The 27,218-nt window shown below is 40.8% G+C and overlaps 1 protein-coding gene across 1 annotated transcript in view; it reads left to right on the forward strand.

Annotated features, from left to right (window-relative positions):
• The window catches only part of LOC145399437 (adhesion molecule nephrin-like), a 75,673-nt gene extending 55,879 nt beyond the window's left edge, over positions 1–19,794 (forward strand). Inside the window, exons 14-17 of the mRNA XM_080272053.1 lie at positions 3,479–3,662; positions 9,658–9,840; positions 11,851–11,972; positions 19,506–19,794. Of these exons, the coding sequence (XP_080128179.1) occupies positions 3,479–3,662; positions 9,658–9,840; positions 11,851–11,972; positions 19,506–19,667 (651 nt within the window). The 3' untranslated portion in view covers positions 19,668–19,794. The remainder of the gene's footprint in view (positions 1–3,478; positions 3,663–9,657; positions 9,841–11,850; positions 11,973–19,505) is intronic.
• Positions 19,795–27,218: the final 7,424 nt, after the last annotated feature.

A 27,218-nucleotide genomic window follows, 5' to 3' on the forward strand; every position in this document is an offset into this window, starting at 1 on the left:
GTTTACCCCTGCCACATCATAACAGACTCATCCCCTTACCCGCACCTGACCTGAAATGGCTGATCAGACCAAATGCGGGAGAATATCCCCTCAGGGCTGCGTCATCACTTATTCATTCACAATTTTTCTCCACCCATTTCTGTCACGCACAGCCACTCTTCCTTGCTCAACAGACATCCCTCTCGCATCCAGCGCTCTCTTCACACTGTCCATCCATCCTATTCGTGGTCTTCCTCTCAGCCTTACACCTCTCACATCAGATCTAGTTATCTTTTTCACCAATCGCTTATTATCCATTCTCTCCATATGCCCAAACCATCGCAACACCCTCTGCTCAACTCTACCAGCCATCTCCCGAACAACTCCAGTTCTCCTTCGCACTTCATCATTCCGCACTTGATCCATACGCGTCACTCCACACATACTCCTCAGACACCTCATCTCCATTACAATCAAACTTTTCCTCTCTGCTACACCCATATTCCATGTTTCAGCCCCATACAATGCAGTCAGTACCACAGCACCCTCATACAGCCTTCTCTTTACATCCATTCTAAGCGAACAACATCTAAACACTTTTTTCATTCCTCCCAGCACCTTTCCTACTTCATTTATTCTAAACTTCACTTCTGCATCTATTCTTCCATCCACAGCAACATGTGACCCTAGATATTTAAAACACTCTACCTCCTCAAGCAACTCGCCATTCAAAACTATATTCATCCCCCTACCATCTACCAACCTCGTTCACTTCATCACTTTACTCTTATTCTCATTTACTTTCAGTTTCCTCCTTTCACACACCCTTCCAAATTCCTCTACCAACTGTCTCAATCTCTCCTCTGCATCAGCCACCAGTGCAGTATCATCTGCAAACAGCAGCTGCTTCAGATTCCACTCTCCACCATCAACATTCTCTAGACTCAGACCTCCACCTAAAACTCTTGCATTCACTTTCCTTACAACACCATCCATGTAAATAGTAAACAACCAAGGCGACATCACACATCCCTATCGCAGCCCCACTCTCACGGGAAACCAATCACTCACAGCATTTCCCACTCTTACACACGCTCTACTATTTACATAAAAACTTTTCACCCCTTTTAATAACCTACCATCAAGTCCATACAATCTTAAAACAGTCCACAAAGCCTCCCTATCAATTCTATCATACGCTTTCTCTAAATCCATAAATGCCCAAAACACATCCTTGCCTTTCGCTAAATACTTTTCACACACTTGTCTCACCGCAAACACCTGATCCACACATCCCCTCCCTCTCCTAAAGCCACACTGCTCATCACCAATCACTCCCTCTGTACCCTCTCTAACTCTCATAATTAACACTCTACCATACACCTTACCTACAACACTCAACAGACTTATACCCCTAAAGCTAGTACATTCATACTTATCACCCTTGCCTTTATACAACGGGACCACACAAGCACTTGCCCAGTCAACTGGCACCATACCTTTCACAAAGCACACATTCAACAATCTTACTAACCAGTCAACAATAGTCACTCCACCACCCTTCAGGCATTCCACAGCACACCCATCCATACCTGCAGCTTTCCCTGTTTTCATCTCCTTTACTGCCTTCTGCACTTCCTCCTTCGTGATCAAAGAATCATTCAACTCTCCCAACACATTTATTCCTTGCACCCTTCCATCCGCCACAAGCTCAGCCACCCTTTCCTCTTCTACATTTAACAGTCTTTCATAATACTCTGCCCATCTCTTCCTTACTGCTTCCATCTCAATTAACATCCTTCCATCCTCTGCTTTTACTCGTTCTTCCTTCCCAGACTCTCCCTTCCGCACCCTTTTCACCTCCTTCCAAAACATTTTCTTATTCTGTTGAAAATTCTCTGTCAGCCACCTGCCCCACCTCTCATCTGCTGCCACTTTAGCATCACGCACAGCCCTTCTCGCCTTATTCCTCTTTTCCTTATACCTCTCATATGACACCTCATCCTTCCTCTGCAGCCACACTTCATATGCACGTCTCTTCTCAGCCACAGCTATACTTACTTCCTCGCACCACCATTCACTTCCTTTTCTTACACCACCACCCACACGTCTCACACCACACACCTCTTCTGCATGCCCCACCACAGCACTCTTAAATAACTGCCATTCCTCCTCCACACTGCCATTTTCCCGATCTTTCACTGCGTTCCATTCATCTTTCAATTTCTCCTGATACTCTATCTTTTTCTCTCTTTTATCCAACTCACTCACTTTCAAAACCTCCCTTCCACACCTAACTCTCCTAGCTCTCACCCATCTCTTACCTACTCTTAACTTTCCCTTCACCAGGTAGTGGTCAGACATACCTCCACCCTCCCCTCTCAGAACTCTCACATCCAACAGTCTTCCTATTACATTCCTAGACACAACCACATAGTCCATCAAAGCTCTATCAACAACCCTTCCATCCTCCTGTCTCACCCATGTATACATATAAATATCTTTCTTCTCAAACAGCGTATTTCCAATCACCATCTCTCGCTCAACACACATCGCTATCATTCGCTCCCCATTTTCATTTCTTCCAGGCACACCATGCATACCAACTACACCTTCAACTGCTACAATTCCCACTCTAGCATTCAGATCACCCATCATTACCACATTCACATTCGCTCCAAAACTCTGCAGACACTCATCAACATCATTCCAGAAAGACTCCCTCTCTTCTTCATCCCTTTCACTACCAGGCCCATATGCACTCACAAACACCCACAACTCACGTTCAAATTTCGCTTTCACCCACATTAATCTCGATGACACCTCCTTCCATTCAATCACACACTGCTGTACTCGTACTTCCGGACTCACTAACAAGGCCACACCTTCTCTTTCTTCCTCTATCAACACCTGACAATCTTCCATTCACACTTCGAAACATAGATTCACCCTTCTCTTTCATCTTCGTTTCACTCTAAGCTAACACATCCAACTTTCTTCTCACAAACATTCTCCCAATCTTCTCCCTTTTAGCCTCAATCGTACTACATCCACGCACATTCATAGACCCAATCTTCAGGGTACGGGGATAACTCCATCCCCCATCCCTTTCTCTGGCCTGTCTCTTTTTAGGAACTAAAAAACAGAGGAGGGGGTCCCTAGTCCCCTCACCCTGCCCCTTTTAGTCGCCTTTTACGACACGCAGGGAATACGGTGGCAGTATTCTTCCTAACACAACCTGGCCGCAGAGTAGTAGTGCCACCCCATAGTGCGGCCAGATTGTGTCCCCCCCGCCACAGGGGGCATAATAATAATAATAATAATAATAATAATAATAATAATAATAACAATAATAATAATAATAACAATAATAATAATAATAATAATAATAATAATAATAATAATAATAACAATAATAATAATAATAACAATAATGATAATAATAACAATAATAATAATAATAATAATAACAATAACAATGATAATGATAATTTCACAGGTCAGGGACGCAGCCACTCAAGAGGAGGTCGCCCGGGTCACCTCCAGCTCGGCCTCATTCACTGTTGAAGGTCTGGCTCCGGGGAGGGACTACGTGCTGCTTGTTACGGCCGCCAATGACAAAGGTTCCTCATCACCTTATATCATACAGGGATTTGCCCTCAAGGTGGCAGAAAATAAGATCGGTGAGTAGGAATGGAGCAAAGTTTCATTTATAAAGGCTCTGTCTTGCCTGGATCCATTGCCTTGGTCAAATAATAATTTTCCGCGCACCGCTACTTCTAGCAGTCACCCAGTTCAGTCCCCTGTCACCTTTTATCATACAGGGATTGGCTGCCAGGTGGCTAAGATTAAGAGCCGTGAGTAGGAATGGAGCGACGTTGTGTTTATCAAGGCTCTGTCTTGGTTGCATGCATCGGCCTTGGTCACTTAATAGTTTTCCCCAATCCTCAGAGTTTAACAGCCTTCCTATTCAGTCCTCTGTCCTTGAGGTCACACTATATGACCTCGTCCTAGGTTTTCTTCAGTCTGCCCCTCGCAACTCTACCCTAAGCATTCCCATCTCTCACTCTCCGCACCTAGTTGTCATCCTCCATCCTTCCACATGACCAAACCATCTCAATCTACTCCTCATCACTGCACCAATATACTCCAGTCCTATCCTTCCTCCCAAACCATCTCAATCGACCCCTTCTTATCATAACACCAATACATTCCAGTCCCAGCCTTCCTCCCAAACCTTCTCAATCTACCCCTTCTTATCATAACACCAGTACATGCCAGTCCCATCCTTCCTCCCAAACCATCTCAATCTACCTCTTCTTATCATGGCACCAATACATTCCAGTCCTATCTGTTTCTTTATGCACATGGCACATTAATAGTGATATCCTTGACGACTGTGCCGTTTTTACTGCAACTTGGCCTTAAACTTCCATCCCTCATCATACTGAATATGATGGTAATCACTAAGAGGTGTTATAGAAAGGAGGTAGTGCCGTGGTAGTGTCTTTTTCTAGCACTAGGCCAGGTGAATGAAGCTGCAAAAAAGCGGAAATCTGGGCCATGTCTAGCAGAAAGGACTATAGTTGTTGGTCACTTCTTTCACTTTAACTTAGCCCAGGTTTTCGTCCCTTTGGCAGTTTGTTGCATGTAGCTCAGTGGCAGAAAAGGACATTGATGCGGCTCTACATCTTTTTCATAACACTCCTTCATAAATAACGGTTTATCTATCTATCTATTTCTGTCTATCTGTCTATCTATCGCCAGACGCCTCGATCCCATAAGGGGTGTCCACAAACAAATCGCCTCCATGTTGCCCTATCCCCTGCCATTTCACTGCCCTCCCCCCAACTTACTCCTTTCTCATGGTACCCCTCTACTCCTTCTTAAACAACAGTATATTCTAATGTTAATCTCTTGTTACAGTTCTATGTTCTAGATGGGAAGACGGAAATTTCGGGTCAAGCTAGAGTTGTAGTTGATCTACCCAGGTCTGTCTCGTCAAGCAGACCCGTCGACCACCAGCGAGCAGCCATCTTTCTGTGGGTGGGAACAGAGTCCCTCCACATGGCGAGGTGCAGGGAAAATGGGAGATGAGTTGTGTATAGGAGATATGTATGAGAAACACTATAGGAGCTATGTACTGTATGGAAGATATGTATGAGTAAAGACAGTGTAATGACAAGGGCAGCTCATCCCATTACTCTCTCTCTCTCTCTCTCTCTCTCTCTCTCAGCAAAAGATGTAATGCGTGATGGTGATGATGATGGTGACGATATTATGGTGATGATGGTGATAGTGGTGGTGGTGGTGGTGATTGTGGTGGTGGTGGAGGTGGTGATGGTGATGAATGATGATGATGAATTGGTATATGATGATAATGGTAGTGATGATGATGATGATGATGATGATGGGGACGATGTAATGACGGTCGTGATGATAGTGGTCATGATAGTGATGATGGTGGTCATGATGGTGCTGGTGGTGGTGGTGGTGGCGGTGATAGTGCTGGTGGTGATGTTGATGGTAGTGATGATGATGATTATTGTGGTGATGATTATGTCGTTGGTATAGCCGGGACGTTCCACTGCACCTGTGGCACTGTCAGGACTGCAATTATTACAATTATGTAACGACAAACGATTGCATTATGTTACACTTGCTACAATTATGTAACTACAAACAATATGTAACAATTATGTAACGACAAACAATTGCATTATGTTACACCTACTACAATGTTACTACAATGTAACAGTTACAATACAATTATGTAACAATTCATACGTTACAATTATCCATTATCACAATATTATGTAACAATTCATACAATGTTACAATTATCCGTTATCACAATATTATGTAACAATTCATACAATGTAACAGTTATGCATTACAACAATATTATGTAACAATTCATACAATGTTACAGTTATGCATTACCAAAATGTTACCATAATATTATGTAACAATTCATACAGTGTTACATATGCATTACTACAGTATTATGTAACAATTCATACAATGTTACAGTTATGCATTACCACAATGTCACCACAATATTACGTAACAATTCATACAATGTTACTACAATTCTGTATTACCAGAATCATCACACAAGTTAGGTGAAATATTAGGCATTACTAAAGGGATAACTCCATATGTAATGTAATGACCTAGCAGTATTACCATTGCACAATTATATGCGTATGTCTGTTATACATACACATTTTACAATATGTTATACAATCAATTTAACTATAGTGCATTTATTCAATTATGTATACAACTTGTTTAAAATGTAATATTACTGGATCATTACAATATTATCATGAATATTATACCTGTACAATATTATAATCAATATTATGTATTAAGACTGAAGAAGAAGACTATTATGTATTAATGGATTAGCATATGTCAATGATGATTGCTGTCAGAGGACTTCCTGCAGCGTGACCGAGCAATGTCAGGACTCCATATTATAATTGCAAATCATAATAGAAAGCATGATGGATAGATAGATAGATAGATAGATAGAGAGACAGATAGAAGCAGCAAGTCAGGGGATGAGATAGGTAGTGTGTCTGCGAGAATCGAGCAATGGTAAACATGCTTACACACTCTAACTCAAGGAATGCTTGATAAACACACGAGCAGCGCCTTGTGACCATACACACACATACACACATACTCACACACAGCCTTCTAGAAACTTCACATCAGTATATTCCACGTGACACGACCCCTGCTACACCAGAATTTAGGAAGCAGAGCTCAGAAGAAGACTGGCCATAGAACGGGTAGGTAGTAGAGAGAAGGAGGCTAGCAACATGGGCGAGAGGGTGAGAGAGAGAGAGAAAGAGAGAGAGAGAGAGAGAGAGAGGGAGAGAGAGACAAGGAGGTAGCTCGTGGGACTCTGTACTTCACTCATGTTCCATCTCGTATTCTCGTCCGTTAAGGAAACTGTTTAGTGATTTATTTTTGAATGTGGCTGGTTAATATCCTTTTTCATGCGTTATTTATGCCAGGTATGGCGATATTGAAATGGGTTATGCAGACGGAGGAGGACAGAAAAAAAATCTCTTAAGGAAAGGTGTTTGGGAGCTTCCTCAATCGATGAGAATACCGGTCTTGGACTCGTATTCTCACCCGTTAAGGAGGTCCCTAGCACCTCTTCCTTAGTGAAGTAATGCGAGTATAAGTGGCTGGGGAATGGCTGGGAGAAGGAGGGAGGTGAGAAGACAGGAAGAAATCAGTAGGATAGAAGTTGTGGAAGCAATGAAGAAAGTTAAATCGGGGAAAGCCCCAGGAATTGATGGAGTGTGTGGTGAAATGCTGAAGCATGGGGGAGAGATAGTAGTAGAATGGATGTGGAAGATGTGCAGATTGGCCTGGGAGGAAGGTAGAGTCCCGGAGGATTGGAAGTCAGGTATAATTATTCCCTTGTACAAAGGAAAAGGGGAAAAAGAAGTGTGTGGTAATCATAGGGGCATTTGTCTTCTTAGTATAATAGGAAAAGTGTATGGTAGGATACTTATAGACAGAGTTAGAGAAAGAACAGAGAAATTAGTTGGAGAAGAACAGGGAGGCTTTAGGAAGGGAAGAGGTTGTGTAGATCAGATATTCATTCTTAGATCTTTAGTGGAAAAGTTTCTAGAGAAGGGAAAGAAGTTGTATGCAGCTTTCATGGATTTGGAGAAAGCATATGACAGGGTGGATAGACAAGGATTGTGGAAAGTGTTAAGAATATATGGAGTAGATGGGAAGTTGTTGAATGCTGTGAAGAGTGTGTACGATGGTGCGAAGGCTGCAGTGCGTGTGGATGGTGAACTAAGTGAATTTTTCTCTTTGAAAGTTGGGTTGAAACAGGGATGTGTCATGTCTCCATGGTTGTTCAATCTGTACATGGATGGGGTAATAAAAGAGGTACAAGGTAGGGTAGTGGATGTTGGAGTGGCCCTGGTGAGAGAGGATAGTGTTTGGAAACTCCCTGTACTGTTGTTTGCAGATGATACTGTGTTGTTGAGTGAAGACGAAGGGGAGCTGCAAGGCTTGGTGGATAAGTTTGAGAAAGTGTGTAAGAAACGGAACCTAAAGGTGAATGTAGGGAAGAGTAAAGTGATGGTCTTTGAGAGAGGTGAAGTTAGTGAATGTACAGCGAGGTTGGATGGTGAGGAATTGGAAAATGTGAGTACGTTTAAGTATTTGGGTAGTGTGATGAGTAAGGATGGAGGTTTGGAGGGTGAAGTGCTTGAAAGGGTACAGCAGGGAAGAAAGGTTGCTGGTTCCTTGAAAGGATTGATAAGAAACAGGGAAGTGAGCATGGAAGTGAAAAAGTTACTACATGACAGTATTGTGATACCAACTCTAACGTACAGAAGTGAAGCTTGGACATTGTTGGAAGGACACAAGTCAAGAGTGAGAGCAGTGGAAATGAGTTATTTAAGAGGAGCCTGTGGAGTCACGTGGAGAGACAGGCTGACGAATGAGGATATAAAGGAGCATTGTGGTGTGGATGTGGATGTGATAGGAAGCGTTATGAGGAACACACTGAGGTGGTTTGGCCATGTGGAGAGGATGGAGGGTGAAAGACTGACGAAGAGAGTGTATGTGAGTGAGGTGTAGGGGGAAGAGGGAGGGGGAGGCCGAGGATGAGATGGAGGGATGGGGTGGAGAGGTATATGAGAGAGGGGGTGTGAGTTGGGAGCAGGGCAGTGAAATGGCGGGGGACAGGGCGACTTGGAGGCGATTTGTTTGTGGCCACCCCAAACGGGATTGAGGCGTCTGGAAATATATATATATATATATATATATATATATATATATATATATATATATATATATATATATATATATATATATATATATATATTTTTTTTTTTTTTTTTTCTGCTAGGAAGAGGGACCAAAGGACAGAAGCCCGCTAGATTGTTCCCTCCTTGGAAAAACAAAAACAATATAACAGAGAACCAAATTCAAGATGCATTCATCATATGGTTGGTTATTATGCAGAGTATAGTGATATTAGAAAGATTTATGCCAGACAGAAGAGGACAGGAAGGTGTAATAAACAAAAGAAATTTCACAGGAAAAGGTATTAGAAAGCTTCTTCAACCGACGAGGATTCCATCCATAAAACTGAACCTAACCTATAAATAGCAAGTTGTAATAAACAGAATAAATCACTTAAGAAAAGTTGTTAGTTTCCTCTTCTGACGAGAGTATGAACATTAACTGAGCCTAGCATAACGACAGTAAGATGTAATAAACAAAATAAATCGATTAGGAAAAGATGCTAGGGAACTTCCTCAACCAACGAGAATACAGGCCATAAAATTGAGCCTAACCTAGCAATAGTAAGGTATAATAAAACAAATCGCTTAGGAAAAGTTGTTAGGGAACTTCTTGAACCCTCCCTAGGAGACATGTCCAACGTGGCTGAGTCCTCCCCGATGTCGGCTATGTTGGTGGAAGTGGTGAGCGACAGTAAGCTGTAATAAACAAAATAAATCACTTATGAGAAAGTGTTAGGGAGATTCTTTAACCATGAGTCTAACATAATGCCAGTCAGGTGTAATGAACAAAATAAATCACCTAGGAAAAGGTGTTAGAGAGCTTTACCAATGAAAATACGAGCTTTGACTGAAACTAATGCATATTACGCCTCTCTTGTAGACATGTCCGGCGTGGCTGAGTCCTCCCCGTTACTGGCTATGGTGGTGGGCGGGTTTGTCTTGATCCTGGCAGTGTTGGTGCTCGCCATGCGGTCGAAGTGTAGCCGGCGCCGAAGACGAGGCAGAGACACCACCGCCCAGGAAGCCAGCAGGACAGCAGGAGGAGGGGGATGCGAGGAGGAAGGTGAGGAGAGAGCAGGAGGAGGAAGAGGAAGTTGATGACAATGATGATTATATTATTTTATTACTATTTCTATTATTATTATTATTATTATTATTATTATATCAACATCATCAACATCTTCAGTACCATGACCACATGTACAGTATATTATTATTATTATTATTGTTATAATAATAATAATAATAATAATTATTATTATTATTATTATTATTATTATTATTATTATATCAACATCATCATCTTCAGTACCATGACCACATGTATATTATTATTATTATTATTATTGTTATAATAATAATAATTATTATTATTATTATTATTTATTATTATTATTATTATTATTATTTTTATTATTATTATTAATGAGGCCTTACAAGGTGTATCAGAAAGCCAAGATACGTATGAAATGTTCAGTTTCCAGCCAAATCAGCATAGCGTCATAGCAATGATGTATAATTTACCTTAAGTTGCCTTACTATGGGTACAAGCTAAAAGATCTCGTCAAACATTGCCCAAAAGTGTTGTTTTGGCAGGACTGAAAATTTCACATCTATCTAGGCCTTGTGGTAGACTTAGTAAGGCCTATTTCTTTTTTAAAGTAATCAATGCAGATAACTGTTTACAGTATATACAGTATGAGAAAGGGGGTGTAAGTTGGAAGGAGGGCAGCAAAATGACAGGGGACAGAGTAACATGGAGGCGATTTGTTTGTGGCCACCCCTTACGGGATTAGGGCGTCTGGCTATAGACAGATAGATAGATAGATAGATAGATATACAGATAGATTTAAGCTTATCATCAGAGGTAGTTATTGTAACCCTTGTACTAAAAATTTAAAATACATTAAAAATGAACGCACTCTGACAACCAATCAGCTACCGGCTTTCAAAAGCTTTAGGCTCTTCTCTTCTCAGCAGAGATCGAACAGATTATAATCATCATCATCATCATCATCATCATCATCATCATCATCATCATCATCATCCTTTCCCACCCTAGGGCAGGGTGAGGAGTAGCAATGTCCAGACAGACCAAATTTGCCAAATCCAATGGGCCACGCTTCCATTCACTCATCATTCAAGCCCCCGGAATCCTGGCTCTATCAGATACGCCAAAAACATTCACCATGTTGTGTAGCTTCACATAAACGTATGCAACAGAGTCAGTCCGGACGCTGCCACGTTAAGAAGAGGTGTCAAATCCCTGATCATGCACTTTTCACAACATTCATCCAGCCAGCTCGATCTCTTGTCAGTCCCCTAGCCTTACTGACTTCCAAACCTCTCTTCCTCACACACTCATCTACCATATCCTTCCATCTTCTCCTTGGCCTACCTCGTCCCCTCCCTCCTTCAAATTCGCTCAGATATACCTTTCTCACTGCTCTGTTGTTGTCCATTCTCTCCACATGACCATACCATTTCAGTACACTCTCTTCAGTTCTGGTGTCCACCGACTTCGTCACTCCACATCTTTTACGAATCACATTATTTTGTATTTTGTCCACTCTCTGTACTCCACATACATTCCTCAGCAGTCCCATACTGCTCTTACTCTTGACTTTTTATTTTCATGCCACACCATAGTCTCACAACCATATGTTAAAATTGGCACTAACTCTCTTTCATGTAAGCATCGTGCAGCTGCAACATTCAAGCCTCTGTTTCTTATCAAGGCCTTCATTGCACCAGCTACTTTTCTTCCTTGCATCACTCTACTTTCAACTTCTTTTGCACATTTTCCTCTCTATTCTATCACTGTACCCAGGTATTCGAATTCTCTCACCAATTCCAATCTCTCTCCATTCACTGTAACATCACACTGGGAGTCATCTTCTCTCTCAGTAACCATCACTTTACTCTTTTCTATATTTACACTCAAGGCAAGACGCTCACAGACATCAGCAAAACTCTGCACTAGCCTACCAAGTTCTTATCCGGTATTATAATTAACAGTAATAGTAATAATGAAAAATAAATCAACAACTGATACTACCGTCCCTGCCTGCAGTGCCTCCATCACCGACTACTAAGGCCTCCCCAGACGAGGTTGATATTGGTGACGAAGAAGATCCGTCCAAGACACCAGAGACGCCAGACGAACCCCTCCAGCCCCTAGACCTTACTGCCCAGGTGGGTGGGTGCACTGCAAGGACGGGATACTCAGACATAATTTCTTCCCCATCATAACTTTCATATGTTTTTACAGGAAGAACTAGACGTGGGAAAATTGTGTACATGTGGTAAATGTTTACAAAGGCATAACACCAGATTCCTACAAAATAATAAAGAGAATCAATCGGTTGCACACTTCTAAGTCAGCCTTTGTCTGTGACATTTCTTCCACAGATAAAAAAAATAAGCAAGATACTGGTGGGATTTTAATGTTCATCTTGATGGTGAAAATAAACTGGTGAATGTCAAGCATTTCAGGCATTAACCTACCCAAACACCACTTAACCTAACCTAGATCTGTGTCATTCAGGCCTAAACCAGACCAATTTCCAATCTTACCTTTAGTTGTCGGTGAAGTCCATCTTGAATCCAGTCTCAAAATTGAAAACATGAGACACTCACTGCCAGCTCACTGAGTGGGTGAATCCGGACCATGCTGCACCAATGAAAACAAAACCATACCATCTTTCACCTTAATGCACTACTGAGAAGCAAAAATGTATCACATTTAATGGACGAAACATAAGCAAACCGTCAGCACAGGCACACATTTAAGACCCCACCATATTTTGGTTATTTTTAGTTTCTTGAAGAAACATCACAGAAGAAAGTTGACTTAGAACTGTGCAACGAAATTGTTATTATTTAGTAGAAATCTGGTGTTAAGGTTTTGTAAACATTATTCAAACATACAATCTCTTCCCCGTCATAATTTACATATGTTTTTACAAGAAGAACCAGACAAGGGAAGATTTTACACCCCTTTCCCTGATCTTCCAACAAACAACAGCTTTAACATGTTGTCATTTTTGTATCAAAGATTTATTCACAGGGAAAGAACAGGACCAGTGGCATAGCTACAGCAAGTCCTGGGGGTGGGCTGCCCCTGTCAGACCCTTGGACTCCCCACTGCCCCCCCCCCCCACATTTGAAATTTCCGATTATTTAATTTGTGGATAATGTCTAACATTAGGGCCTCCCAAAATAGGGCTTGGCCCCTCCTTGCCCCCCCCCCATCTGTCAAAACCTGGCTGGGCACTGAACAGGACAATGAAGATAGTTCTAATAATAATAATAATAATAATTATTATTATTATTGATATTATTATTATTATTATTATTATTATTATTATTATGCATTCTTTTATATCTAGTGATGGTCTGTATAATGTATAATGTGATAGTGTGATGGGTTATATTCTGTGTAATGGATCTGTGTGTACACCAGTTCCTCACCCACCACTATAGCCATTTGTGGAGAGAGAGAGAGAGAGAGAGAGAGAGAGAGAGAGAGAGAGAGAGAGAGAGAGAGAGAGAGAGAGAGATGACTTTTTAATGTTTCATAAATTAAAATAAATAAGTCTCGGTTACGAGAAAGAAATATAGGCCGGTTATAAGTATTTTCTACAGGACTGTCAGGGAAAGGGGTGCAAAAATCATCCATTGTCTACGTCTTCCTGTAAATAAATCTTCCCTTGTCTAGTTCTTCCTGAAAAACACCTCCTAATTTACGATGAGGAATTCATTGTAAATACGTCTGAGAATCCCACCTGTATTCTCGTCAGGTAAGAAGGCTCCATAACACCTTTTCCTAAGCGATTTACTTTGCTTATTACACCTTACTATCCTCTTCCGCTTAATTAAATAATTCTGATATCACCATACTCTGCATAAATAACACAGCGGACTACATTGACCACCAGTACCCAAAAATATATCGCTAAGGGAAAGGTGTCATTGAGAGTAGTGGGTGTGGCAAGCTGGTCAAACCCTTCCCTTAACACTACACTATGGCTGGTTTATTTTCATCTGATTCTTAACCCGTTTCAACTCAGTCTACATTGTTGTCAGTTGAGTAAGCTCCGTAACACCGCTTCCCCTACACCACGGGCTTGTTTACCAATGACTTGCGTGTGCCGCGGGGTTATTTGGGCTCCGACAGACTCTCAAAAAATATTTGCCAAAAATCAGTTATTAGTCCTAGAACAATAAAATTACATATGCTTATGGCACATACCTTCAGCTTTCTCCTGGAATGATTGTTGAGCCTTCGTCAGTTACCGTAGGACTTGTGGAGACCTCTGAAGTAGGGTAACGAAGTCTCCACTTTACACTTCCCGACAACCCGTAATATGATTACCACAGCCAGATACAAACACTATAAACACTATTCTACAATTTTCAAGTAGTTTGGGATCCATACTAAAAAAAAAAAAAAAAACACTGTGAAAGCAATGGAAATTACGAGCGCGTCTGATCGTCGCACTGGCACTAGTTCGCTCTTAGTAGTCTGTCATTTATTATTCATAAAACCCCTCACACTTTATATTTCTATTATTATATAACACTTATATATATCTACAGTCTTTATTCATAAGTTTCCTTCAGTAGTATTAGTTTATTGTCACTGTAGGGATTCAATTTCTTTCAGTAAAATACGTAGCATTCACTTTCTCGTCCTGTATACTGGCATTGAGAGTGAATGTCACTTTCATCTTCACTCTCATAACTCATAGCATTCAGACATGCTAGAGTGAAACTTTCACTTTCATTACTCCTAGGGTATATACTCGTATTCTTATAATACTACTCATTTACATTTCTATTTACGTTCTCTATTTTATTTACGTTATTTACATTTCTATTTTATTTACACTGTGTTGTGCACTGTCACTTGAAATAACTTATAAAACTGTTTTCCATTGTTCACGTATATTTACATTCATTACTTTCACTTGCTGTTTACACATTATTTACACATTATTTACAATTCCACTTGCACTGTTTTACTCAATAGAAAGATCGTAGTCACTCTTTTATCAATTGTCAGCCCTTTACCTCTTTCCACACGAGGTTTAGTAGGGGGTAAAGGTCACAGGGCCATTTGCATGGGGGTGAAAAAAGGCCTTGAAGTCAGCAAGAAGAAACATACGTACTCTCACTTCGGAAGTTGAGAGTAACCTGATAACGGAGGGCTAGCGTGAAGGCCTGCTAAGGGGTTATTCAGGGTTACCAATATTACTTCTTGAAACAGCTAAGTCTAGCACTGATATGATTGGCAGGAAATCTAGACAATACATTATAAATTTGGTAGTTTCAGGTGAATGTAAATATCACTTAGGCTTCTCCCTTTCCTCCTTACATGTATATTTATTTCGAAAATAGATTAGAGGCCTACTTAGGAGATATATTTTCAGAGCTACCAATGTTAGATCTTGAAACATCTTTGTTTAGCACTGATATGATTGGCAGGAAATCTAGACAATACATTATAAATTAGGTAGTTCCAGGTGAATGTAAATATCACTTAGGCTTCTCCTTCCCTCCTTACATGTATATTTATTACGAAAATAGATTATAGGGCATATTTCAAGGGGAAAAAAACAGCGAAAATTAGCGAACGAGTGCACGTGAGGTGTTGTCAGGTGATAATTAGCCAATTCCAGGTGTTTGGCACTCTCACTTACCTTATTTCTTTCTTGTATATATTATTTGGTATAAGAATAGGACATAGGGCTTATTTCGATGGATGAAATCAGTGAAAAATTCCAGGGAAGATTTACTTAGCGTAGCACGGCCGGGCAGGCGAGAGGATAGGGTAATGGAGGTGGGGTAGGGAGGAGAGTCAAGAACGGGGAGAAATGGCTAAATTGTCAACAATGGATGGGAGTACAGATGAGATTAGGAGTGCTGACTAGTGTTGGACATTGGCAGTACTGATAGATGATACAAGCCCCCACTTGGAAGCCCGGGTGAATTCAAAATAACACAGAATCACAAAAGCGACGCCCCGCGGTATGATCCCTTGCTCCCAAGCGTCACGAAAGTGACGCCCCGCGGTTAAGGGGTTAACGGTTTATTTTTGTTATTGCACCTTACTGTCCCATTCTTTGTTATAATAATCCTTCCCGTATTGCCACATTCTGCATAGATGATGTACAAAACGATATTAACCTGTCATATCCAAAAGCAAATCGCCAGAAAAGAGGTGTTAGGGAGCTTTCTCACCCGAAGAGAATACGGGCCCCAAGTGTTGTCAGACGATCGTTGATTTGACTAGTAACCAAGGAGACTTTCTTCCTACCTCATAATGAAAGCCCATCAGATTTCATGCAGTCACGAATAGTTATTCATCAGAGACCTTCAAGCTGTTCGAGAGAGAGAGAGAGAGAGAGAGAGAGAGAGAGAGAGAGAGAGAGAAACTGGTCCCCTAATATTGGTCTACTCAGTACTTTGGTAATTTCTGGTAATGTAGTGGCATATATCTAGTGCAATTGACCTAGAGATCCATTAACTACCACTAACGCTAATTCCTAATGCTTTTCATATAGGATCTTAAGATTTCAGATAATGAAGCAGTGGTAGTAGCAGTAGTAAGTAGTAGCAGTAATACTATCAGTAGTAGTAGCAGCAGTAGTAGTAGTAGTAGAATTAGTAGTAGAAGTAGTAATAGTAGTAGTGGTAGTAGTGGTGGTGGTGGTAGTTGTAGTAGTAATAGTAGTAGTAGTAGTAGTAGTGGTAGTTAATAGTAGTCATAGATGTAGTAATAGTAGTATTTGCAGTAGTAGAAGTAGAAGTAGTAGTAGTAGTAGCAGTAGCAGTAATAGTAGCAGTAGTGATAGTTGTAGTATTAGCAGCCGTTGTTGTAGTAATACCAGTAGCTGCAGCAGCAGCAGCAGCAGTAGAAGTAGTACAGTAGTAGTAGCAGTAGTCAATCAATGAACATTATTTCGTACTGCACATACACATGTACAATAAGCGACACAACGGCCAAACATTCTTTTAAATGAATAACATTTCCGCTAAATTATCATTTTAAAAAACTAAACATAGCAGTAGTAGTAGCAGTAGTAGTAGTAGTAATAGAACTTCAGCCTTGAACATACACATTATGCATTATGGCATACACACATGAAAGCATTTTGATTTAATTAGATTGATCATTTTTTTTTTCATTTATATATAAAATATAGCACAAAATTAAGTTGACAGTCAATAAGTGTGTGATACAAAAGAAAACAAATGATTAAAAAGATGTGCAACAATACGAGAACAAAACAATAAAAAAAAAAAAAAAAGCAATGAATCTTAGTGCAGCACATGTTGGTTTAAACAAACAAACAAAAACAAAAAACATAGGAGGCCAAAGGACAATGTTACAAATAAAAAATGTTAAAATATTCTATAATGAAATTCATAAAAAATGATAAGCGGTAAAATACAAATCTTGCTAAAAAAGTATAAGGAAGAAAAGTAAAAGATAAGAAGATATTATAAAACTGTAGGAGTAAAAAGCAAAAAATGTATAAAATTCGTTCGATAAAAATCATTTTAAAAACTGTTCTCATATTCAAAAATTTAATAAAAAATTAAACAAAAAAAAAAGATCAATAAAAAGGAAAAATATAAATTTGTCAGTATAAAAAGGAAATACTCTAAACTGTTTATAGTAAAAAAGCATTATTAAAAAATAAATCAATCCCATACCACAATAACCAATGCACTAATATCCATACAAGACAGAGGGACCTCGCCTGTCCTCACGTCTTTGTACCAGTGGTAGGCTATACGAGAGGTTAGGACATCCAAGCATTCTTGAAGAACATCTGCCCAACATTCTTTTCTGAACAGGGAACAACATTGTTGATCAGCATGCCATTGAGTGAAAGGGGACTATTACTTTTGATAAGAGGGTTGTGAACTTTCATTAGTCTCTTGATATTCCTTGCTTGAGCCAGAGCTACATGGTGTCTCAGTGACAGCTGGTTGCAGTTATTGGCTGTAATATGTGTACTAGCATATTAATAGAAACACCACTCTCTCTTTATTTTTTTCAAAGTTTTACCAAGTGCCACTTCAATTCATTTAAAAATGTATGTTTTAAAACTTGTATTAAAATTCCGCAATGGAAAGCCATAGCATGGAAGGCAGTATGAATTAAAAAAAAAAAAAAAAAGGTGTCAGTATTTACATCCTTAAAATCTCTAAAAAGGCTATTAAGAGAAGCAGGAAAATTAGTAAGTCTATAAACTATATAATCAAAGTCATTAAAATTATATAAAATAATTATGATGACCTAGATATTAATAAGTGTACCATTTCTGTCTGATCATTTTTCAGCTTTAGGTGTTCATTGACAAAAGACTTTGGATTAAAGAGAATGTATTTTGTTTTGTTTTTGTTGATAATCAAGTTATGATCCACCAGTGTGGAACACAGTAAAGCACAGAAGGTCCCCAAGTCCGCCACTGATGCAGCAAGAAGTACTAAATCATCTGTAAATGCTAAGATATTTAACTTAAAAATGCCATTGTTACTTCCCAGCTGACAGTTTGAGACTTCATTTACTATGGCAATAATATAGAAATTGAAGAGAAAATGTCTTACACCTTGAGCAGTGTAGCAATACATGCTGCTGCTGCCCAGCCAGATAATGTTTGTCCTTTGATTCCGTAAGTAATGCATAACAGTTAAAGTAATATCATTGGGAATATTAGACGTCAGTAATTTTTTTTCCAAGTATTACATGAGCTATTTTATCAAAGGCTTTACTCAAGTCTACAAAAAGAGCCAAGGGTGAGTTCTTAAGTGTTGTATATGATGCCATCATCTCCTTTAATAAAAAGCATCAGTCGTTGATGAACCTCTCATAAAACCAAAGTGTTTAAAATTTAAGTGGTATTAGTAACAGTAGCAGTGGCAGTAACTGTAATAGTAGTAGTAGCAGTAATAGTCGTAGTAGCAGTAGTGTCGCTGTTGAAAACCCAGGATCATCTGAAATGCAAACCCAATAGACTGCAGGCTGAAGATGCTTTTCTCCTGCCATTCACCATCCTCTTTTTGGGGCAAGGGAAAGTAGTTGAAGAACGTTTACATACCCAGACAGTTAGGCCACCCACATATGTACAGTACATTAGTGCCACCACATAAAGGCTTCCCTCTCCAAACACTGATACTAATGGAAAAGTACGAGGTCTGTCCGAAAAAGAAACCGAACCTTTTAGACAGTGCCAAGGAGCCAGTGTAGCGTGCTTACGACGAGAGCGCTGTGTAGCGTTGACATTGAGCTTTAATCTAACACTATTTGCATCACGCTACGTCAGTTAGTCATTGAGGTATACGCCTTGAGTGAACGTGTTTTTAGTACATTCGTAGTTGTCGCGTATAATTATTAGCCCAGAAGTTAACCATGGCTGTCCCCAGCACTAGCATCATTTCTTACCGCCTTCTCCCAGCACTGACACCAGTTCTTAATGCCTTCCCCCAGCACAAACACCAGTTCTTAATGCCTTCCCCCAGCATTAACACCAGTTCTTAATGCCTTCCCCCAGCATTAACACCAGTTCTTAATGCCTGCCCCCAGCACTAACACCAGTTCTTAATGCCTTCTTCCAGCACTGACACCATTTCTTAATGCCTTCCCCCAGCACTAACCTCAGTTCTTAATGCCTTCCCCCAGCATAACACCAGTTCTTAATTGTTTTTCTACAGGGCAGTGGCAGTCCAACCAGCCAGGGGTCTCGCACCTACATGCCTCTCCGCCAGATCCAGCCCCTCCACTCCACTGACCTGCCCCAAGCCACCTCCACCAACCATAAATACTACAAGATTAAGATCAACTGCACACGACTCGACAAAGAGAGTTTTGTTTAATATTATTATCAGACGAAACTCTGCCACTCTCCCAGCTTGCACACTTAAGCCTGTATTCTCGTCAGCTAGGGAAGTTCCCTAGCATTTCTTCCTAAGCAATTTATTTTGCTTATTTTACCTTCCTGTCTTCTGTGTTCATTAATTTATTCTAATATCACCATTCTCAGGTCAATTACGTACAGAACGATATTCCTGGCTTACAGGAAACCATTAGGCTTGTCAAACAATGTAAAACCACCTGAAAGGGAGAGGGGAGTAATAAAAAGTGACAGGAAAGATGAGAGAAATAGGAAGAGAGGAGGGCAGACACAGAAAAAGAAGAATAAGAGTGATGGAAGAAGTAAACAGCACTGCTTCAAGTACCAGCCACATACAAAAATAAATCAGTAAGGCAGTGGTGTTAGGGAGCTTCTTGAACCATCGAGAATACGGGCCTTAAGTCTGGCTCGCACACCCAGTCTATCCACTCAGTTGACCTGCACCAGGAAGTTATTCGAGTGAAAATTTTGAGGGAAAAAAATGTCATATCAACATGCATTCAGTTCTCAGCCATTATATAGCAATAGGTGCTGATGACTTTATCTATCAGTCAATAGCCAGATGCCTTGATCCTATTAGGGGTAACCAAAAACAAGTTCCCTCCATGTCGCCCTGTCCCCTGCCAGTTAGCTCCCCTCTCCCCAGCTTACACCCCCGACTCTCATATACCTCTACTTCATCGGTCCATCTCATCTTCAGTCTCCCTCTCCCTCTCCCCCTCCTCCACCTCACTCACATACACTCCCCTACCTAGTCTCTCACTCTCTATATACTGATGACTATATTGGTATATTAGGAGGGTGACTATCTTCTTCCATAAGTAGCAGCAATTTTGATAATGCTGTATCGGTCAAATGTAATGCTACATCGGTCAAATGTAATGCATGATCGGTAAGACATAATGTTGTTTCGGTCAAATGTAATGCTGTATCGATCAGGTACAATGCTCTATTGGCCAAGTATATTGTTGTACTGGCCAAATGTAATGCTGTATTGGTGAAATGTAATACAGTATTGGTCATCTAATGCTGTGAGGGATGCGTGTAATGCTATATCGGTCGAATGTAATGCTGTGATGAGCGAGTGTAATGCTGTATCGTTCAAATGTAATGCTGCGTCGGTCAAATGTAATGCTGAATCAGTCTAATGAAATGCTTTATCGGTCAAAGGTACTGCTGCATTGGTAAGATGTAATGCTATATCGGTCAAATGTAATGCAGTATCGGTCAAATGTAATGCTGTATTGGTCAAACATAATGCTGCATCGGTTAAAGGTAATGCTTTATCAGTCAAAAACAATGTTGTGTTGTTCAGATGTAATGCTGTATCGGTCAGATGTCATGCTATGATGGTAAAATAATAACACTGTCAGATATGTAGTCAGATGTAATTCTGTACTGGTAAGGTGTAATGTTGCAGTCAAGTGTGATGCTGTAATGGACAAAAATAATTCTGTAAGATAGATAATTAGTCAGATATAATGCTGTGACAAGCGAGTGTATTAATATCAAGTAAAATGCTATTAAACCTGAAATGGAGAATGGGAGGCACACTAGAAAATTCTGGAAGTGATTTTTGAAGCGAGGGACTAACTAGGAGAGTGTATGCAAGTCAGGTGGAGGGCGGGAGAGGGAGGAGGAGAGTGAGGATGGGATGGAGGGATGGAGAAGAGAGGTATATGAGAGAGTGGGGTGAAAAGTGAGGGGAGCGCAGCGAAATGGCAAGGGGCAAGGCGAAATGGAGGCAATTTGTTTGTGGCCATCCCTTCCGGACCTAAGGCAAGGCATCTTGCTATACAAACAGATTGATTTTTGAAGTACTCGGCAGTGCTGGAATGTATCTGGCCTTCCTATATGGTTTCTGACTGCGTTCTTTAGTATGAGATGCAGGCTAACCAAACCTAATAACCACAGGCGTTACGTAAATGACCTTCAGTAATTAGGGTTCTTCACTTTAATTTGCAGTTTAAGATTTAAGCATAAGACCTATAATTCTGTGATGGTGAAGTGTATGGTCAAATGTAATGCTGTGATGGTCAGGTGTATGGTCAAATGTAATGCTGTGAAGGTCAGATGTGTGGTCAAATGTAATGCTTTGATGGTCAGGTGTGTGGTCAAATGTAATGCTGTGATGGTCAGGTGTATGGTCAAATGTAATGCTGTGATGGTCAGATGTGTGGTCAAATGTAATGCTGTGTAGGTCAAGTGTGTGGGCAAATGTAATGCTGTGATGGTCAGATGTGTGGTCAAATGTAATGCTGTGATGGTCTGGTGTGTGGTCAAATGTAATGCTGTGATGGTCAGGTGTAGCCTACAGGCAAATAAGGTCATGTGGCGGTCTGGCCTACATACAGGTATCCTGTGACAGCTGTGTATGGGCAAATATAATCCAGTGACGGTCGTGTATGGGTAAATCTAATGATGTCATAGTCGTGTATGGGCAAATGAAATCGAGTGACGGTCAGACATATGGACAAACACGGTAAAAAATCTAGAAACAGTCAGATATAATTCTGTGACTGACAAGTGTGCGGTTATATTTACTCTTGTGACGGTCAGTGTACGGACAAATACAATTGTGTAGAGGTAAAGTTTTTCTTTAATACAGGGAAGAAGGAACCAAAAGCTAGAAGCCTGCAAGATTGTTCTCTCCAGGAAAAAATAAAACCAAGATAACAGATAGATAAATCCAAGATCCGTTCGTTTCGAGATGCCTGGACACACTGTGCTTAAAAGACTGGAGGTCATAGGTAGACAAAGTCAGTAGGAAATACAGAGGAAGACAGTAGGAAATACAGGCAAAAGAAGACAGTTCCTGAGTGGACTGAAGTAAAGTAAGTCGACTTTTATGGCCTCCACTTAAGTACTCTAGACCAAATAAACATTTCAGGGTACAACTATGACTTTGGTGATCTCAGATAGATGCAGACAGTTCTACTATACGTCTGAGGTTCCATATATCAAAGGCTGGACCACTCTAAATGTTATGTAATCCTTTGTTACAGTATATACGACCATATTGGTCTATTGTGTGGCCCCAGTTTGTGGAAGTATAGGCTAAATCTAATGTTTATGGTGTAATATGTACACTAGTGCGTGACACGAGAAGAAGAGTATGTGCGACGGGTGTTATTACTGCTATTATTATTATTATTATTATTATTATTATTATTATTGAGGCATTTGTATACCTATCTTACTGTCATCGAATAGCTCAGTGCCATAATAAAGATGCACTAACTTACTTCTTCTTGTCCTCTGCAGTTTACTGCTGTCCTTTATTAAATTTCCCCCCTCCCCTCCTCTCTCTCTCTCACGTGTACAGCAGTCCCCTAGGTATCCGTCATGTCGGCTAATGCATTTTCTTTGAAAATGCAGCAGTAATTTAATTAGGTCCCTGGAATTCTGACCCCCCATTACAGGCATAACTATCTATCTGCTTCACTGAGAAATTATTAAAAGATCAGTTATCATCATCCGAACCTTATCATCATCATCCCAGCCTCTCTACCGACTCAGCCACTGCCTGACGTAAACTGCAAATGTATTTATACTACGAACAAGGGAACCCCAGACTCTCACATTCGTCAATACTGTACTGGCGTTTAGTTTTTATACAAGGGCATAAAGAGTTAGCTATTTTGTAAGTACTGGCTACTGAACACGAACATTATTTTCAAGCTTTGGGGCTAAGTATCTCTACACAGCATTATAACACTCAGGCTCTTACCTCACTCTCGGATTTTACGATTTGTTTGGCCATGTGGAGAGGAGAAGGGGGGAGTGGAAGGGGGAGATCAAGGATGAGATGCAGGGATGAAGTAGAGAGGTATATGAGATAGAGGGGTGTATGTTGGTGGGAGGGCAGCAAAATGGCAGAAGAGGGCGACATGGAGGCGATTTGTTTGTGGCCACCCCTTGCTGGGGGGTCTGGCTATGAATATATAGACAGATGGTGTATTTGGAGTTGCTATGTAGGAGGATTTCTGGGCATTGGGAACAGGCTGTGAAACCTGTACCCAGATTCGTGCACATGGAAGAAAAAATAATAAAAATGAATAGAATACTAGAGTTGTACCAATCATGTAGGCTGTCATCTTCCCTAAAATGGTGTGAACTATGACAGCCTTGCTCTGGAACCTGCATCTTAGCAGGGGTTATAAGGGATGGAGTGTTTGTGTGGTCATATTTGCAGAGGAAAATACAGGCAGTTCTCATTACAAGTAAGGCATGGGGTTCAAAATATATTTAGTATTGTGTTAGTGCTGCTTCCCATAAATCAACTAACTTTAGAGAAACGGCCAACCCTAATGAGCTGTGGCGTCTGGATATGGATAGAGTTATTCCTTACTGGAAGTCTTGTCATGTGTCTACACAAAATGCCACTTTTAGTGAAACAGCTTTCAGTTTTGCATCCGATTCATGATTGTAGAGTTACCATAAATAATAAAATCAAAATTCAGAATTAAGCTAACCAGATTTGGGGCTGGTTTGAAAATAACCAGATGTTTGCTCAAGTCTGTGGCCTGGTACTTTTAGTGATGTCAGATTTGAAACTTAACTTAGCATGCGGCAAAGATTAGCTGGCCGAACGTAACTTGACCAAGTTTTGTGTACGGACTGTGACCGTGAGAGTGACTTCCAAGTGCAGTTCGCTGTAAGCTGGGCATGTTCTATCTAGAGAGGTATTTGAGTGAGGAGGGTGTAAGTTGGCAGGAGGACAGCAAATGGCAGGGGACAGGACGACATGGAGGTGATTTGTTTGTGGTCATCCCTTGCAGAATTGAGACGCCTGGCTATAGACAGACAGATAGACAGATAGGGTTCTCTCTGGTCTTGCCAGTCCTGGGAGGCAGCATTTGGGCACAGGTGAGGTTAGCATCACCGATATCAGGCTTACACTCTGGATGCTTTGCTTGTTACCACATTTATTGCCCTGGAGGGAAGAGAAGAAAAAGGTGAGTTGAGGAAATATTGGTATGAATGATTTATGAAAGTATGAAGAAAAGTGTGTGTGTGTGTGTGTGTGTGTGTGTGTGTGTGTGTGTGTGTGTGTGTGTGTGTGTGTGTGTGATAAATGTACAATGTACTTAGTGCTGTAACCGATACGATTCGCCGAACCGATATATCGCCAATATTTGCATTTTTCCAATACCGAACCGATACGGATATTTACTGTCGATATCGCGATATTGGATACAAATGAAAGAGAAATTAAAATGCTTTCTATTGAAAATTTTGTTCACTGTTTTGCCTGCTTCTCTGTGGAACAGCGTTGCTTCCTTGTGTATGTTTGGCAGTTTGATGATAAAGAACCATACTGATAATCACTAAAGCTTGAGAAAAATTAGCGGGTTGGTGGGAAAAGAGAGAGAGAGAGAGAGAGAGAGAGAGAGTACCCAAATTGCACACCTTGTATAATGTAGTAATATATCTATCTATCTATCTATCTATATCTGTCTGTCTGTCTGTCTGTCTGTCTGTCTCTCTCTCTCTCTCTCTCTCTCTCTCTCTCTCTCTCTCTCTCTCTCTCTCTCTCTCTCTCTCTCTCTCTCTATATATATATATATATATATATATATATATATATATATATATATATATACCAATCCTACGTTGTCCCATTGTCAGGACTCTAAAATATCTTAATAGCTAGTAACATACATATATAGTCTAGAGGTTAGGTCAATGTCAAACCTAAGGGCCAAAAGGAAATGACGTTAGCACCTCTTCAGAATGCCTCTCACCAGCAAAATAGCCCACGAACAGTGCCTCGTGACCATACACACACCTACACACATACACACACACAGGCTTCTAGAACATTTCAACAACAGTGTAACACACGTGACACGACCCCTGCTACACCAGAATGTAGGATTCTGAGATCAGAAGGAGGTTAGCCTTACAATCGACAGGTAGTAGGGAGAAGGAAGAAGAAGAAGAACAATAAGAACCTAGTGCCAAAATCCAGCACAAAGCCGGATCATCGGCTACAAGTTGTGTACGTTGGGTGGGCTAGAAGAAATAGGTCAATGGAAGGAGTATATCATATCACAGATGGGGCTATTGAGATAAGGAACGTAATTAGATGTCGGAAAGAAGACCAATAGAGGTAAGGAAGGACATGATATTATGGAGGGAAAAATACGATGACTCTCGGAGAAAGTCTGCAAGAAGGGGGGGACGTTGGAGGTAAGACAAAAATGGAAATGCAATACGTCGCTGTACTGTGTAAAGTGGACAATCAAGGAAAATATGGCGTACAGAAAGAATGGTATTGCAACGAGTACAAAGGGGAGGGCGATCACCAGACATCAAATAAGAGTGGGTAAGTCGTGTATGACCGATTCTGAGGCGAGCTAAAGCCGTCTCCCACCTCCTATTACGGTGGCAAGGGGTCAACCAAGGAGAAATAAACGGTTTAACAACACGTAGTTTGTTATTAGTGATAGAGTCCCAACAAGACTGCCACCGGTGCTGAAGGAAAGATGACAGAGCAGGAAGAAGGTCAGAGACTGGAATGAGGAAGGAAGGAGAGACATCCCTGCTAACTGCCATGCGAGCCAACTGATCAGCACGTTCATTGCCTGCGATGCCCACATGTCCTGGGACCCAACAGAACTGGACTGTTTTACGACGGGAGGAGATACGGAACAACCATTCCAAGATACGAAGAACCAGAGGGTGAGAAGCCGAAGGTGACTGAAGAAGGGATAGAGCACTATATGAATCAGAGAATATCACAAATGAGGAAGAAGAGGCATGACAAATATACCGCAACGCAAACAAGAGGGCATATAATTCTGCTGTTAGAACACTTGCATAGGTAGGAAGGCTAAAATGATAGAGTGTCAGGAAAGAGTATCGCAAATCCAACGCCAGCAGGAGTTTTTGAACCATCAGTGTATATAGGGACTGCAGAGGAATGTTGGGAGAGATGTTCTGAAAACCGAGAACGAAGAATGAAAGGAGGAGAATTGGACTTGGAATAAGGGAAAATGGAAGAACAAATGTGGGGTCAAGGAAGTAACCATGGAGGAAAAAGACAAGTGCGGAAAGGAAAAACATTACTAACAGTACGAGAGGAGCGCGAGAGAAGAGTACGGGTTCGAACTGCAAATGGTGGCTTGGTCCTAGGAGTGGAAAATATGCCTGGGTCAGGACTGGGAGGAAGTAGAGAAGGGGTATGAGGAAAACAGTGCAACTTAGCATAGGTACGAAGAGAAAGAAGACCGCGACGACGGAAGAGTGATGGAACTCCTGATTCAGCATACAGACTCTCAACTGGGGAGGACTTAAAGGCACCAAGAGCCAGACGCAAACCGTGATGATGTACAGAATCAAGTTGTTGGAGGACGGTGTCTGAAGCAGAAGAATAGACTTGGCAAGCATAGTCAAGTTTGGAGAGAACGAGAACAATATGGAGGCGAAGGAGAGTAGCTCGATCAGCACCCCACGACACATGAGACAAAGTTTGCAAGAGACGGAGGCGTTGCAAGGCTGAGGTTTT

This window comes from Coenobita brevimanus, chromosome 49, assembly GCF_032717465.1.
Source record: "Coenobita brevimanus isolate Jiangsu-jjx chromosome 49, ASM3271746v2, whole genome shotgun sequence".
NCBI classification, from domain to species: Eukaryota; Metazoa; Arthropoda; class Malacostraca; order Decapoda; family Coenobitidae; genus Coenobita; species Coenobita brevimanus.